Source organism: Camarhynchus parvulus, chromosome 3 (genome assembly GCF_901933205.1).
Source record: "Camarhynchus parvulus chromosome 3, STF_HiC, whole genome shotgun sequence".
In the NCBI taxonomy this organism is placed as follows: domain Eukaryota; kingdom Metazoa; phylum Chordata; class Aves; order Passeriformes; family Thraupidae; genus Camarhynchus; species Camarhynchus parvulus.
Window position 1 is genome coordinate 100,872,791 of NC_044573.1, and position 17,915 is coordinate 100,890,705.

The 17,915-nt window shown below is 36.6% G+C and overlaps 1 protein-coding gene across 5 annotated transcripts in view; it reads right to left on the bottom strand.

Moving 5' to 3' along the window:
- Positions 1-17,915, bottom strand: part of EPHA7 (EPH receptor A7) — a 165,655-nt gene that overhangs the window by 11,696 nt on the left and 136,044 nt on the right. For 2 of the 5 annotated variants that reach the window (XM_030944411.1, XM_030944410.1), the window contains exons 11-17: positions 14,714-14,899; positions 14,093-14,154; positions 12,871-13,080; positions 11,653-11,802; positions 6,878-7,071; positions 5,619-5,774; positions 2,327-4,438 (exon numbers count right to left, since the gene is read on the bottom strand). In XM_030944411.1, the coding sequence (XP_030800271.1) occupies positions 4,324-4,438; positions 5,619-5,774; positions 6,878-7,071; positions 11,653-11,802; positions 12,871-13,080; positions 14,093-14,154; positions 14,714-14,899 (1,073 nt within the window). In that variant the 3' untranslated portion in view covers positions 2,327-4,323. Of the gene's footprint in view, positions 1-2,326; positions 4,439-5,618; positions 5,775-6,877; positions 7,072-11,652; positions 11,803-12,870; positions 13,081-14,092; positions 14,155-14,713; positions 14,900-17,915 lie in introns of those variants that run through there. The other 3 variants (XM_030944409.1, XM_030944408.1, XM_030944412.1) reach the window with 2 other exon arrangements.

Below are 17,915 nucleotides of genomic sequence, written 5' to 3' on the forward strand. Positions count from 1 at the left end.
TGAGTTGCCCTTCAATCCTTTCACACAGCCAGTGAACTGCTTCATGTCATTACTGGGCAACAGAATGTTGGCTGAAGCTGCCCTTGTGGCAGGGTGTTTCTGTATCACCTGGCATTATGGCTGTAGTGACATGATCACCCTCCCAGCAGTAACCCAAAAGTCATGGATTTTAAATTACTCTCAAAATTGCTATATATGAATTACTTAGAAAGTTAAGGACAAATTATTATTTTTTTTATTTCAACTACTAACCAATAAATGTAAAAAAATACCAACAACAAAACAAAAATAAACCCCGTTCATCCCCCACATTAAAGCAATAGATTTGTAACATTCAAAACAGTGGAAACTATTCATCGTATATTACTATTAGTGGAAAAAAGCAAATTTAATTTAAAATCACTTTTTCAAACTCCCTCAGTGGCTGCCAGATAATTCAAGGTTAAACAAATATAAAAAACCTCATTTTAAATTGAAAATAATACAGACAGAGCTCAATTATTGAGATATTAAGGGCAACATTCAATTTGAGATACATTTAAGCATCTTTGCCTCCTGGAGATTTTACATGACAAAGCTTTAGATAAACATGGTTTTGCAAACAGCAACTATCATATCTGATCACATAACCTCTGGACTAAAGCAGTATGTCAGCAAATATTTCTGATTATTTAAAATATTAAATAACTGTAATTTACTAGGCGGGTCTTCCTCAGAACAATCACAAAAATTTTCAAGAATTGATATCCACATACAAAAAGCATTTAGATGGTCTGTTACAAGTCTCTGAATAATAATAATAATAATAATGATAATAATAAAAAATCACCTCTCTCTGTAATAAAGCCCAGTTTAAATACATTCTGGGATATACCAGTGGTGGAGGAGCTGCCTTTCTATGACACTCGGCTTACAAGGAAAACTGTAGCAGCCAAGGACAGATAGGGTAGGAATCACTTTACCTAACTTTAGCTATATAGATATTAGACGCCTAATTTTAGCTAATCATCTGGCTTCCCTCTACCTTCCCTCTAATGGAGATAAGCATTCCCAGAGGGAGATTCATCCTGCTTTTTTTTACGCATCTCTCTTCTAGATGCTTGCAGATGAATAAAGTCAAGAAATATGAGTCTCACTGACAGCCTCATAATCTGTCACTAGCAATGCACAATGTCCAAATTCTTTGAAATAAAACCAGAACTGAATTTTTCCTTTCTTTCATCATTTAGCCTTTCATTCTCTCCTCAACCCAACTTATTCTTCAGTTCCTTCCATGAGCATCAACTTTCTCTGGCATTTTTTTTTCTTACCCTGGACTGTGTTTTCTGAAACCTGGGGAACTGCAACTGATGTCAATATTTTGCTGCTCTACCAGTTACAAATCCATTTTTACATGCATGTGCTCTAAATTGCAGTAATGATCTGAACATGTAGATAAGTTATCTGATTGATTGCGGTTGATCGCGATTGTGCTTTCTGAGTCTACTCTACCACTTTCAAATGTGTAAAAATCTGTGGCAACATTAAGGCAGTCAAGGTATATAGATGAATGCTAAAATATATTTACTATTCAAAGAAGATGGCTTAAATCAAACCAGGAAAATTAAGGAAGAAATACCATTAGGGCCCTCGCTTGTACTTGCGTGAGCCCAAATCACCACACATGCTTTGAGGCCTCTGTGCTTCAGAATATTGAACAAGTCCTAAAGGTGAAGCCTGGCCTCAATTCTTTTGCATTTAGGGTTTGTAGATTCTCAGCAATACCAGCATTGCTGCATTGCACCTTTGATGACCAAGCCCTTAGAAACAGTAGCCGAGATTTATAAGGAAGCAGGTGTCTGAACTTAAGGACTCCTGAATTCCTAGCTGGGTGCCTAAAGCAGCAACAAGACTGTCAAGCACCCTGCCCAGCTGCCCACAGATGCTCACCACAGTAGTGAGGCACTTAGCATTTGTTATAACACAAAATGGATGTTTATTAATTGTGTATTTTTTAATTGTGTTCTAATGGCTACTTGAAGTGCCTTGGCCGAGTGCTTGGGTGCACTAATTCCAATATTGGGCATGCAGTCTACTCTGCGTCTTACTCCTACAGATTTTTTAGAAAATTATTTTAATAGTTAAAAAAACAGCTTGAGCTGCATACGTGAAAATAACTCCGTTACAACTGAATGACAATCTAATACGAAATAAGAATAGTCACCATTTTTTCTTACTCTGCCCAATCCAGGCAATAAATTAGGCTTCTCAGCATGACTGTAAAGTGCTGTGAATTGTATAAACAATCATATATGGACACTGAAAAATAACCCTTATGCACATTGCATTATAGTTCCAAAAATATATTTACAGTCTATTACAAAGATTACAAATGGAAGTGTCTATGTATCGGGATTATGCTAGTTAAAAGCTTTTTACAGATTTTCTTCAACAAAGGTGGGTGGGGACAAAAAATTAGTATAACCAAACTGATTTTTCTAGTGAAACAAATAAATAAAATGACAAATATAACACTGTACAGTGATCTAAAAAGGGGGAGAAAAAAGGAGGGGGGGGAAAGGATGCATTTACGTTTTTGATAACTATCTTTGGTCCTAAATGTGGGAAAACACATTATGTAGCACTGAATATACGTTTGTTTGTGATGCTCTGCAAGTAAAATAGAAAAATATAGTGCATTTTCAATGTATTCAGAGCTCACTACACATAAACGTGTGTACAAAACAAGACAGTATAAATAAAATTTACAAGTTTTACAAAGGAACATTTACAAGGTTTTTCTTTTGTTTTTAATTTTTTTTGTGTGGATGCCCACATTATCAAACCAGACCAATTTATGACTGATCCCTGGGATCTTTCTCTATCAAAATCAATAGAAGCAGCCCAATTCTCTTTGGAAGTACAGCATTTCATTGCTGGGGTAGTTCACAATTTTCAGATTTTTTTTTTAAAGCATTTCTCTCTGGTTCATGTACATTCTTGCAATATCTGTAAAGACTCTGTTCATTATTGCTTATGGTAATTAAATATTTTAATCAAAGAAAATTTATATATAAATAAATGATGTAAAAAGATATTCCATTGAGCAACTACCTTTGCATCTCTGTTCCTGATGAATGACTGTTGTGACTGTGTGACCACGCACACGCATGTTCGTTCAGAGCAGCAAAAGCTTGTAAAAAAATTGAAAATTCTGAACTGCCCCTTGTCTCATGCTCTACAGTTCTCATATAAAAGCTATGTCCTTATTCTGACAGCTGGACTGCATACGGCTTAAACTCAGAAAATATACACCAGCTATTTCTCTTAGATTTGCTAATGCAGAGTACTGAAAAAAATGTGATGTGCTCAGATTAAATGGTTTAGGTAACACTGGAGAACTGCACCCATACTCTGAGACACTCCTACAATCACTTGTCCATTCAATGCTGTGTCTCAGCAGGTTTACAGTTGTAGATCTACATCTTAGAATATATCTCAGTTTAACTCTAGTCCATTAAAATCATCTTGCAAACAATTTGCTAAAAGTGCCTAGAACTACTTAGGGGTCATTATTGCTTTTCTTTTTCTTACTTTTTTTTTTCTCTTTTATTTTCTTTTAAAAGATAGCATATGTATAACCTTAAAAAATTCTTTAAAAAATATCAGAGCTCTTGGCAACTTGCATTTTCCTGACTCCCTGCCAATTAGCTAGCCATGTCAATATGGTGTTGACTTAACAAAAGGAAATGGCACAAAGGGATACCAAAGTTCAGATAGATATACATTGCTTGGTCATGCTTCTTAAATCTCTAGGAACTCAAATTCAGAGGTACCCAGTGTAGTAATGTGTCACTGAAGTAGCACTAAAAAGGTCCAAAGATATAAACATCATACTAAAAGAAAGTCTTTATGAAGAATAAACACAAATGATTAAAAAAAGATTCAGAAATCACAGATTTAAGGAAAATATTTTGTTGAATTCAACAATAATATCATGATTTTATCTGACAAATATATTCTTTTTTAAATTTTTATGTACATTTAAAAAGTCTATTAGATAAAAAGGAGGTTAGAGAGCTCAAGGTGTTTGTATGTTTATTCAGGTAGTACTTTGTTTATTGTCACTGCTGTTTTCCTTGCCACCACTGGTGGATCCTAATTCCCTTTTCATAAATTCTGGTGGCACTTAGGAGTTCAAGTCTGTAGGTGCTTCTTGTAGCTCTTCTATTCACTGCAGGAAGGACCCAGGAAATCAAGTGTCTTCTAGCAGCACTTCATATATACTGAAGGCCAGTGCTGTTCTCTCAGTCTGTCACCTCCCTCATAAGGGAGAAATGTCTATCACACTTGGATGCCAGTGCCGTGTAAATGTAGCATTTGTGCTCTCATAGTCTGAATGCTGCTCATGATTTTCTTTTGATGACCAACCAACGTGATCCCTAAACTCATCACATCCCTGGGGAAGATAAATGCGTACATTGTTAATTTTTCAACTTAGACTGCTACTGTATGGTATTCAACTGTGAGTCAAAGCTACGCAGTGGTTTGGAGTAAGAGGTTCTGAACTACATGGAAGCTGTGCTGTAACCTCAGTTTAGTACTGGGAAGTCCATACAGGCACTGTTCAACCTTCTCAGCCACGAGTGCAATTACATGACAGGTGTCATGCAATTGCACTGTGTGGGTCTCCACATCTGAGAAGGAGGTCAGTATGTTTTACATTATCTTATCTGATCATCTTATGTTGTGTCTTTTAAGGACACCCAAAGACAAAGACACTTCTCTTGTAAAATACTTTGGGTGGTTTTCAGGACAAAGTTACGTATAAATACAAGATTTTGGGGATCATAGTCTGTTTCCTAAAGAGATGCCTAGATGCCTTTGCATATTGACACATACACATCATGCAAATGAATGAGCAGCAGTTTGAACTCCTCCCCTACTATGCTAGAAGCTTGTGGACTCTGACAACAGTTCCCAAGCTATAGGCTGAGACCCCTGGTGACACCAGGCAGATAAGAATAGGGTTGAACTCTTGAGAATATTGGGTTAGAAACTTTTTTAGAAACCCACTGCTCTCTAAGAGGAATTACATGTGTTTGGCAACCACCAGGACAAGAAAGTTTTTTGCAGGGTGCCAAGAAGACCTGTTTTAAGATGACAGTACTGATACAGGCCATGTTTGCCTTCAGAAAATTGTTTTGCTTCTACAGACTTATCCTGATGCAAAGTCCTGTCTTGCAGGACACATACAGCCCCCAGCCAATTAGAAGAAAATTCCACATCGTCCCAGAGCACACTGGGAAAAAGGTACCAATTAGGTGGTGGAGGCAAAGTGATTATTTTCCTATACATACATATTTTGGAAGGGGCCACATTGTCCCTCAAGTTCTAGTCCCTTCGTGTTATTTCAATTGGTCTGAAAGGCAGGGAAAAACGTGATGCCACACAGAGGTAGCAGGGTATTTGCCCTTTCATGAGATGCTCTAATACAACATCATCAGCTGCTAAAATGACTGATTTGACCCCCAAGTACAATGTTTGTACTCAAGGTAAAGTTTTGGAGCTGAACATTGTGTATTGTTGTACCTAGAAATTCCCTAAATGCAAGTTAAACATGCCCAGTACTAACTTACTCAATAGTCATCCTGGCAACTGATTCAAGAGAGTTGTAGCCTGCTGCTGTGAAATTATCCTTATATCTTTCCATCTTAATAGCTTGTAACCATTCGCCTACGGAGCAGAAAGTGGTAAAATCGGGAGTGTTCTGGTCCAGAAGAGGGCTAATTGGTCTATGGAGAAGGAAAAAGGAAAGTAAGTTGTTTCCAAAGAGAGTAAAACATCAGGGAGTATTTAGCAAGGTGAGAGTCAAATAAGTTTTGGGTATTAAAAATGTCGAGAGTAGAAAGTAATAGGCTTTTATACACAGTTTAGATTATTCTGTGAATAGCTCTTGACTGCTCTGTAGCTCACAATATGTACTTCCTAAGCTTATTCACATAAAAGATGAAAGGTCAAAGTGAGCAAAATCAGCCTAATGGACTACTGTTACCAACAGAAAATCAACCTTATTACCTAGCACGATAGCAGCTGTCTCTATGTTGCTGAGTAAAATAAAGATGCTATTCTTTTACACATCTTAGAAAACATAGTAGCAGCTACTCCCATTTTTCAATTGGATGGGACAAAACAAAGACAAGGGAAGAGCAGAGACACAAAGTCTTAAGGTCACACAGCAAATCAGTCAGTAGAAAAATCAGGAGCAGAACACAGGCCAGCTGATTCCCTAGTACAGTGGTCTAGCTAGCAGATCAAAAGATTACCATGATTAAATAATTCACCTGAAATTTATGCAGAAGACATTAAAAACTACATCATGAAATACAATGCGATGCAATCACTGAAAGGAGTTAAAGCCAGAAAATGAAAGATAAAAATCTAGAGTGCAGCATGTCAAGGTACACTGGCCAAGCATGAGTATTCTTAATTACTATTTCTATGTAGCAGTTCCTAGGGCAAGGGGTGCATCATATAAACATACAGTAGGCAATGATCCTTGCCCTCCAGACTTTATAATTTTAAGAAACAAGGAAAACACAGACTAGTGGTGAGAGTGTGGAAAGAGGAGCAGGCAGTAGTTTACTGAGAAATGTGTTAGTTCTGCGATATTTATTTTGGTTTGTTTCTTTTTTTAATAAGAAAGTCCTATTTGGCTTTGTTTAGCATGATAAAAAAGAAGGGCAAATGAGGGAAGAGAAGAACAGGAAACAGAAAGAAGGAAGAACTGAAAGACAGATGAAATAAATAAGTGTGAACTGAAACCAGCCACCAAGCAGAACATCCAGAGCCCAGCCATGTGCACCGTCATAAGAACACACACTAAAGCTTTTCTTACCTGCTACAGGTTCCCAGGGGGGTTTTCAAGCTGTTTGGATTTCTAATCATTTTGTCCAGAATGCCAACTATCTGCTCAAACTTTGGCCTTTCACCACGTTCCTTCTGCCAACAATCCAGCATCAGCTGGTGCAGTCCTGCTGGGCAATCCATGGGTGCTGGCAAACGATAGCCTTCTTCGATTGCTTTTATAACCTAGTAGCCAAAATAGTTAATCATTTTTCATCAACAGTAATTTAAAGAATATGTATTGCTACCCAGTTCAAATATATAAGAAAAAATAAAATAAAATAGAATAAAATAAAATAAAATAATCAATAAACTAAAATTTGCCATTGGTGTTCCAAAAATGTGAGTCTGTTGTTTTGACACTAGCCTTCAGATTTTCAAATAATTTCCCCAGCTTTATCTTTGCACTTATTTAGCATATTGTTCTATATGTGCAGAACATAGCTATATTACCTAGACAAGTGAGTAGCAGGGAACAACAATTAAATTCACTGAGGGAGCCGCAGATAGATTGATAAATTGAGTTATTTCAGAAAGCATTATTACTAGCCCCAAGGTTTTTATGAAAGAGTGTGTGGTAGAAGCAACTGACTTTTAAATGGATGGATATCTGTGCATGCACATATAAAATACAAGAAGCCTGAAGGTATTATAAAAGGATCCAAGAAAAATGTTTAGCAGATAGAAATTGCTAAGGAAAAAAGTTGTATTCTATGTCTAGCCATGTTACATGAATGATAAAGCAGCAGAACTGTGTGAGAGAGAAAGACCTGTGTAAATGCTATTTTAATATATCACAGAAAGTTAGATTTAATACGAGATGCTGCTAGATGATGATATGATCAAAGGACAGCATAAATGTCTGAAGCAAGAATTACACCCACCCGTTGACTTCCTTAGCCAAGTCCATTTGGATTTAAGTAAAAATAAAAATGGATAAAGTAAAATCACAGCAAACTGCTGTAAACCTTGAGGGCAGAATAAAAAAAGCACATCAGGAAGCAAGGCAGATAAGAAAAGCTAGTGAAAAAGGGCTAAAACACTGTTCATGGGGGATTTCAAGTATACTGACATTGACTGACACAGCAGCATTAGAATTGCTAAGGAAGGGTGCTTATTCCTGAAGGGGAGTGCCTAGGACTGTCTTCTCCCTCATTTTGTATAGAAAACAAGACCAGAAGCTGTTCTAGATGTAGTTCTGGGATGTAGATCTGGTATGATAAACAAAGTTGGTGAATATCCAGGTTTTAGTAAAAATAATAATCTCAGAAAGAAAATATTCTGTAGGTTGTGTGAGAAAATGCAGAAGTAGTGGACTGCAAAGTAGACAGAACTGCAGACAATACAGAATGACCTTCAAAAAGCTGGCTGAAATCCAGCCAGGTTTTGTATCAAAACCTTTTGCATAAAAGAAATTTTGTGAAAAGAGAAGGTATAGCCCAGTGGTAAGGCACTGACTGCAGTTTTGTGTCACAGAATGTCCTTTTGACCTCAGGGAAGTTGCCTCATCTCCCTAGGCCTCAGCTTTCTCTCTGAACATTTAGAATGACAGTACTGTCCTACAGCTCAAAAATGACTGAGAAATATTCAATTCCTGCAGAAACATTCACACCTTGAAGACTGAGTGCAGTGACCTTTTACAAACGCTGAAGTTGTCTGTCAGGGAGGGTGTGGAGGGAGGTTTTCTGCAGAAGAACAGGGAAATTAGAAGAACAGAGCTATATAGTGAAGAAAACATTAAAAGTAAAATGCAAGATCCTTTAGAGCTATATTAAGAGGAAAAAGAAAAGAACAGCTCCTTATGCTTAGAAGCAGTAGTGGAATGAAAGTGAAAAATAATCTACAGTGTGTACAGGACAATTGCTGTGCTGTGAAAAGTAATGCAGGAATTTCTGACCCTCTAAATGGCAAAAGGCACTAAACATTTTGAGCATGCTATGTATGATTTACTACAAATGAAGTAGTTGCTTAAGAGGTCAGAAGACAGAAATCACCAATGAGAAATTAAAAGGTAGGTGCCAGCAACAACAGCGCAACCACTAAAATATCTAATACCCTTAAAACTGGCAAACTATCTGCATAAGACTCTATCCAAGAATGTAAGGAAGAGTGAAAACATGAATGAAGTGATCAGAACACAAGTTTTCCCCATTCACTATGAACTGCAGATAAACCTGAAGAGAACTGGGAAACAAGATGATGACGATGGTGTTTTCAAAAGGTGTTACTTCACAATCAGCTTCTCTGATGTGTATTCTGAGCAAGAAGGGTGAAACTGGGAAATATGAAATAATGAGTCAGCTAGAGATGGATGGAATTGCTGTGAATATCCAAAACACTGAAAAAATATTGTAAAATATTGATAAGTAAAGTACAACAATTGTCTACTCTGCTAAGAAAGGAGGACGTGGTTCATAACATCAGTACTCAAAGAAAATTAAATAGATGCAGGATTTTTTTAAAAATAAGCAAACCTACAAAGAGAAAACAGCTGGAGTTCTCACTAATAGAATTGATTTATATTATCTACACTTCCCACAATTTGTTTTTGAAATTCTGCTTTTGCTGCAAAAAGAGTAAAAGGGGATACTGTTAAGACTATGCTTTTACCATAAGCAGGCTGAGGATGCAAAACAGGATAGAAGAGGACTGGGTCTGGTTACTTTATATGATATATATATATATATATATATGTATATATAATATATATATATATATATAATATATATATATATATATATATATATATATATATATATATATATAATATATATATATATTATATATATATATATATATAATGCCAACAAGGAAGTATTAAATAAGGGTAACTGGACAATGTGATGTTGCAACTCTGATTATGGTCATACAATAATAATACAAATTAATTATTATAATAATGGTAAGAAATCCAGAAGTATAGCCTTGCCCTTCTCTGAAGAACTAATCTGCACTGAGGTTAGAAACAAAATGGGAGCAAGAACATCAGCAGTCTAATAGGGGAATGGGGGTTTGAGGGCTACTGTTAGTAGCAAGGATTAAACTGAGGTGAACCCACTGCTCAGGGAAGTTGAGACCTCTGTCTATCATCTGTGCTCAGCCTACGGTGCCTCTGCAAGGAGTTTGAAGGATGAGTGTTCTTTTGGTGCACCCTAGCCCCAGGTCATTGCAAAAAGGAGGGTTTTGCTTGAAAAGAGTTCACAATGCAAATCTGTAGCTCCCATCAGCTTAAATCAATGACTTAAAGGAGGAAGGGGAGGATTAAAGAAATGCTATCTAAAGATCCAAAGTCAGGGAGGTCTATTATTTAGGAGATCTGGTCTGCTCTATGACTACACCCAAATCCACTTTTAGGCAAAATGATACACTTAAAAATATAAAAACTGAGTGCAAAATTAGAAGAACACATTTAGAATTTTTCATTACCGTTAAATACTCCAACTGGTGACTTTGAAGGAGAATAAATAACAAATCATTAGATGATTCTAAATATATGCATCACAGATTATCTAGGGATTGGTAGGATGTGTATATGGTATGGAAGAACATGCCTGAAGATCACAACATACAAGAATATTTTGAATTATTTTACCAAGCAATTGATGCATCTTTTAACTATGCGCTATTGAAGAGTATCATGAAAGATGCTAAAAAGGGATAAAACTATAAGGAGTGGCAATTAGCTGTTTTTTGAAAGCTGGTTTTTTCATGTGTTTTACATGCAGTTTTCAACAGAGGAATACTTTTCAAAATCTAATAAGAAGCATGAAGATATCAAATTTTCTCCTCTATTTAAAAGTTTTTCCTTATTGTTCCCTGAAAGATAGGTAAGGTTTGCCTTTGAGGCATCTTATATTCCTGTCAGACTTCTTTTATGTTTGAATCTAGTACAGAAGGAAGGTGTCAAAAGAAATGAAACTCTACTGGGTGTCTGGGGAATGTAAATATTTCTCTTTCTCTGCCCCAAGGACTTGTTTGCCCATATTTTGACAGTCCATGAAATCTTTGACACTGAGACCTGTCAAATATTAACAACTTTGCACTGTGCCAAACTGACTCATCATCTACACTTTTATCTTTTTTTTCCAACTTTGATGTTGATCATTCAATCAAAAATTAAAATAACAATTAAAAAAAACCACTCAAGCTCCAACCTGAAGAACTTTAAATGAGACTCTTTCTGACATCTATCACACCTGTATGGCTTTTTCCTGTGTAATTTCTATATTAATAGATACTCCTGTCAGAAGCCAAGATTAACACCCATCTGTTCTATTACTGCTGACCTGTTGCTCTGGATCATATTTTATGCAAACAAGGGTACTTTTAAATCAGCATAATTAACTTGAAAAAGCCAAAGTAGGTCATTAACTGCCACTCAGACTTTTAACAACTTTTTTCAAATGATTAATCATTGCTCTAAGGTCAAAAACATCAGAATTATTTTTTATTGGAAAAAAAATTAATTCTTTCCACGCTTAAGCATAGTAAAGACCCCATATTACTATTTTGATGTTCCAGTTTTAATTGATATTTAGGACAGAAACCTACAATATCCATGTGGCAAAAAAAAAAAAGATTTTGATTTTGGTAAAAAGTGAAAGCTCTGTAACTTTTTCATTTTGTGACAACCACACAGCACTTTGATAAGTCCTATTTCTAAACCAATGTTTTATGCATTTATAGTGAAATACATATGTATGTGTTTGCAAGATGTAATTTTGGTTTTACTAACACACATGCACACTCATGAACAGACAAACCTACATCTTGGTTTGACATGTCCCAGTAAGGCCGTTCTCCATAAGACATTACTTCCCACATAACTATTCCATAACTCCACACATCACTGGCTGATGTAAATTTGCGGTACTGAATGGCCTCTGGAGCTGTCCATCTCACTGGAATTTTTCCACCCTATGAAAAAAAAGAAAAGAAAAAAAAAAGAGAAATTTCTCTTTGTCACCCACAGAATTTTCAGGTCATCTTCCACAGAATGCATTTACCATTATTTCCATCAACATCAAGAGCAGCACCTACGTGATCTGCTATGGCAGACCAATTGCAGAATTTTCAAACGTGCCTAAGGAAACTTAGTATCTTAAAACACTCAGAACATAGACACTTAGAAACTTGTATAAGCTACCTTGAATGAGTTTCTCTGGAAGTGCTTATCCCTCCGCTGATTTTAAAGGGCTGCTTAGATGTCTGATTTACACTAGCCATATAACTCCTGGCTTGCTGAAGCTAGGTGAGGGGAATCCCAACCTGTGTATATAAATGCCATTGACTTGTCATATGGCTCCTCCAAAATCTTGGTCTGACATTTTTAAACCAGGATCCCACTCAGAGCCCAACAGCAGGAGTGACAGCCGTGAGCACCGGTGTGGTTTCCTGGATCCTTGTGCCTGTCGGAGCAGATTCCAGGGGCCCCTCCTTCCCTCAGCATGGGAAAATAGCTACAGGGAGGCCCCATGGGTGGGAAAGTGGAGCTGGCTCAACAAAAGAATAAAGAGCATAGTGTGCCTGATGAATGCATATTTAAAAAAAGTGTCCCACCCAAAAGCAAGGGAAAATACAGGAGTTGAGCTTTGTCACAGACTAGCCTCCAGCTAGTCTCTCCTTTTGGTGAGATAAAATCTAGCCTGAAAAATAGTAACAGCCTACAAATATCTTAATTGACTCAGAGTAAATTAGATGTTTAAAATTTTTGTGGGTAAAACTTCCTTATTTGTTCAATCAGATAATCATGAGAAATGGAATAAAGAAGATACCGTAGAAAATGTTTAGAACTTTGTCAAATAAAAAATTATGTTCTTATGAAAATATTATCTCCTGATTAGAAATGTCTGCAGAGACTCTTCCTTTTGACTGGTTAAAACCCCCCATCAATTAATGTATTTGTGTTATCTATACTCCCCAGAAGATACACTTCTTCTAAATAACTGTATCTCAAAACTATTAAGATCCATTGATTTATCTTACGGTTGTAGTGTAGACAGCCTCTGGATCATCTTCTATAACTCTGGAAAGGCCAAAGTCTGATACTTTACAAACAAGGTTGCTGTTGACAAGAATATTGCGTGCTGCAAGATCCCTGTGTACATATCCCATATCGGCCAAATATCTCATTCCAGCAGCAATTCCTCGCAACATTCCCACTAGCTGAATGACAGTAAATTGCCCATCATGTTTCTGGAGGGAAGAAAGGAGCAGCAATTCTTGTTAGTATAGCTGAGAAGATAAATAAGGATTAGTTTTATGACTTCAGCTTTCCACTTACTTACTCCTTCTGTGGCAAAGAAATTCACCTCAAACACACTTTCTTCAGAGATAAAGCAGTGCATCCAGTTAAGAAATGTGTGCGTAATTAATGTACTGGTAGTAACAAAACTTGCTAGCCACTGTATATTTCTCACTAACTCATGGCAAGTCATTTCCAGGAGAGATTGTCTAATGAAGATTTCCTAATGTTCTAATAGCTTGCTCTTCATCTCTCAGAATAATTATTTGTATCAAGAAAATAAGAACTATGTCTTTTTTGTATCCCTAGTTACTGATAATTTTCATTCACAGCTTGGAGTTTATTTAAAAAAAAAAGTCTGTTCTCTATAGACTGTTTACATATCATTTCACCCTGACATGCATACCTGGTAAGGAGTCAGAACTGGTGAGTTCAGAACACACTTAAACAACACTAAATTGTTTTGAATTAGCATTTATTTTTCCTTGTTCATCTCTTAAATAGAATTGCAATTCATGTAGGGATTCTTTTATGATGATTTCCACCATGCAGACAGAGTAAAATTCTGCTCCCAAATAGGCGAAGATTTGACTTCAGGTATCAGTGGTTTTAACTTCAACTGGTGGCTGTAATAAAATGCACCATGTCTATGCCAGACTAAATCACATAAATTCCAGAATGATCCTGTCTGATCTTCTAATTTCTGATCTGGTTTTGCTGAAACAACGTAGAGAACCTGCTAGTATTGGTCAAAATTCCATTTCAACCTGAAAACCATTTTCATTATACTTAATTAAATATAATAAATATACTATAAATATAATTAATATTTTAATTATATTTAATTATATATACATGTATATATATATATATGCATAGGTATAAGAAATATTTTTTGAAGTGTCAATATACAATATATGTGACTTTAAATATGTTTATTTAAGTTTTCATTTTGGTACTCACCCTAAGAAATGCGTCTAAGGCCCCATTCTCCATGTATTCTATTACAATCATGACTGGTTTCCCTGAAAGAAAAGAAGACAGATATTTGAGAACAGTAAAACAAATGGAGTGCCTTTTTTTGATAAAACACATGCTATTCCTTTGAAGGACAGAATCATTCAGACACTGAACATTTCTGAGCCCTCCAGCACTGTTACAGAGCTCTAATTTCTTAAATATCTGCATGGAAAGTGGTCATGATTCATAAAATTGAACCATACAAATCAAAAAGTCAGTATGTTCTCCTAACTCCTGCTGTGTGAACAGGACTCTGGAATAATGACACTTCAGATTATATGAAAGGACATGAGAAACCTTATCTCTCTGCATGGTCTTTGAGGCTAAATGAAACTAGAAAAATAATATGTTTCAAAGTACTTCATCTTTTAATCATGTGTGCATCTAAATTTTTTTCCTCAGGTTGTAGCATAAAGAAAGTATTGTTTTAGTTAGTTACGCATCAGGAGAAAATCCATTAGGAGTGTGCAGTCTGTTTATAATTTTAATCTTTGACCATGAATAAGGCAGAGTAATTTCTGCCATCGTGTTGTTATTTGACTGACAGACCGAGCTGCCGCTTACCTCTGGTAACAACTCCTTCCAGGTGAACCACATTGGGATGGTCAAACTGTCCCATGATGCTTGCTTCACAGAGAAAATCTCTTCTCTGCTTTTCAGTGTAGCCAACTTTCAGAGTTTTTATGGCTACTGCAACATCTCTCTTGCCAGGAAGCTTTAGACGCCCACTGCACACTTCACCAAACTCTCCTAAAATGAAGCAGATCAATGCTGAATTACTCTGAATACTAGTATTTTTTTTTTTAGGCTTTGATTCAAATAGCCACCTAAGCATGTGTTTAAATTTAATGTGTTCATATTTGAAGTGGATTACTTCGGCATGCACCTTAAATGAATTGCTGACCCCTATGGAATAAACACTTCAGTTAAGCCAACTGACAGGAGTATTATTTGAATATTTTAAGAGACTTGTTTTTTTCTTGCATTTTTTCAAAATGCATTTCTTGCATTTTTTCAAAAACAGAAAATAAAGAATGAAGTGGCTTTCATAAGAAAACACTATTATTAAAATAGCAATACCATTCCTAAGTAAAAATGTCATTCTGCTCTACATGGTTTCCTTGCTATCTTTGGTTTCAATGGGCTTTTTTCTTTCAGAAGGCAGGTCTTGCAGAGCTGCTTTTAATTTAGCATCCTTATGGTGTTAAATGAAGCACTACATTATTACCTTCAAGCAGTATGATTTATTTTACAGATTATGAAATGAAAGGTGTGACTTATAACAATTTTGTTACATTAAACAAACACAAGTAAATACTGCAAGTTTGTAAAAGGTTCTAAACTAACAGACAGTTGGAACTTGAAGAAGCCTGTGATAAAAAAGACCAAACAGCCAGCAAGAACACAAAAAAAAGCCCCGACAACCAAATCTCAAGAGAAGTAATTGGATTCCATCAGACAGAAAAGAGGATGGAAACATGTGAGATGTGGAGCTGAATGGCAATATATCTACCTCACTATTAACGAGATTATCAAAGATTTAAGAATTGTCCCTTGTCTCACAGCTGTGTCAGCAGAGAGCAAAAGTGAGATCTCCAATTCTGCAGACAGGAAGAAAAATCTCCTTGTATACATAGAAGAAGAAGGTAGTAAAAGATGTTACTGAATAAAAGATTAACCACAAAGATATTTAATAATCTGGTACTTCACAAACTTATCTGGAGCTTGAGAGATATGGTTCCAAGTCCCTCCCCCAAATAAAATCAAGTCAGAAATTTCTCTCCTGCATACCTGTGGAGTGCCTTAACATTGAGCTGGTACGTATACACAAGTATGCAGACACACCTACATCTAAGATATGTTTTAGGATGAATGCTGAAAAAAATGACTGAACTAGACAAGACCTACACAGAGAGTTTGATTGGAGAACCCTTTTGTGAGAAACCTTGTGGGATCAGGACTTAAGTGGACATGCACACTGGCAAGGTGTCTCGCTGTCAGTGGAGAGAAGTATGCTCAAAGTTGGGCTGAATGCCTGAAGAGATAAATGTAGGGGTGTTTTAATGGACGGGCAGCAAAAAATCTTGTTTATGACACCATCAGTATTTGAACACTTCTGTTCTCCTATTAGCCCCAAATAAAAAAGCAGTACCTGGGTCTTGGCTTCACAGTTCATCCACAAGATGAACTTTGATCATGGCTTTGACCATTTTTAACTGACTTGTTTGAGCAAACCTCCACTCAGTATGGCTCTTTCATGACCCTGATAGGAGATTACTGCATATAGAATCAAATTCCTGTCCCTTACATTCTGTGCTAGCTGTACCAAGGCTAGCTCAAATTAATTCCATACACCTTGTGCTGTACCTAAGCTAATTGACCACACAAGTGTTCCTGCCTGCATATTATCCTCAACCATCCTTGGACACTGAGCTAAGAATGCTACAAGGTACAGCTGTTACATACACAAAACGAGCTGCTCATGCCCCAAGCTTGGTGCCTTAACCTCCCTCCTGCACTTCATTAGCAACGTGGATGACTATTAATGAATTCACCACTCACCCCACTCACAGCTCCTAGCCGCAAGAACTTCCTAAAGGATAACAATTTTCTCTAGCAGTACTTTCCAAAATTCATTCTATGCTGAAAAAAAGACGTGAGTATAGGAGTGTGTCTGTGTGTCTGTGGTATTTCAGAGCCAGGTAATTAGGATACTTGGCACAGGAGACACTAAGGCTTAACTCCTTTCCAGCTCTCTGTGATCTGATTTTGATTGATTTCCAAAGGCAGATCACATACACTTGGGCAAACGAGAAATTTCAACTTGTATGTTATGCATTTCAGGCCAGGATGCTAGCCAGTGAACTACTTTTATTCCCAAGAAAGTAGTACGTTCAGCTGAAATGATGCCCAAAAATAAACTGGAAAATATGACAACAAGAGAGGGAATACTGCACAGCCGCACAGCCACTAGCTCAGCATGTCAACAAAGCAGAGGCTAAAACAAAGGATGCGTGGTAGGAACAACTCAACATAGTGGACACCATATTCTGTATCTGACAGGTGGCCACAGCGGGATGGTAATGAAAATGTTGGCGAGGAAAGCACATATCCCTCATGCAAATTGAGTAAAAGCATACTTGCACCCTGTTTGTGTCTGAGAGATGTGGCACTACTCAATAGCTGATGTGGCCAGTATTGCTGATGCATATTGAGATTGCTAAGTGGCTTTTCTGGTGCTGTCACTAGCAGAAATTCCATATTCTTCTTTGATGTATGAATTTCAACTGTTGCTTTGGGTCTGCTTGCTTCTGTTGTTCCTGGACTGCATTTCATTTCACTCCTGTTTGCTATTTATATCAACAGTTTAAAGCCATAGCTAAACATGGTACACAATATGCTTTCACCACTGCACTCCTAATTAACTTTCTTCAGATTGACTACTGACACACGTTAGTTGTTTTTGCTATCAATTATACTCATTAAAATCAAAAATAAATTCATCTGCAGTCAAGAAAATTAACACTCTGGAATTTGTCATAACAGTGAAAATGCATTTTAAACTGTATACTCTGCAGCTCAAGTGTTTTCAGCATTTTTCTCAGAAGGCATTAGCAAAATCCAACTGAATATATCTTTGTGTTCTGAACTGCTGCTAGGCTGGTAGCTTTTCAACTCAAAGCAAAAGATAAAGCTCAGCAAATTTCCCATGCTAATCTTGCATATTGTGTATCTATTAGAAGAGATGCTGCCATTCTGGCATCAC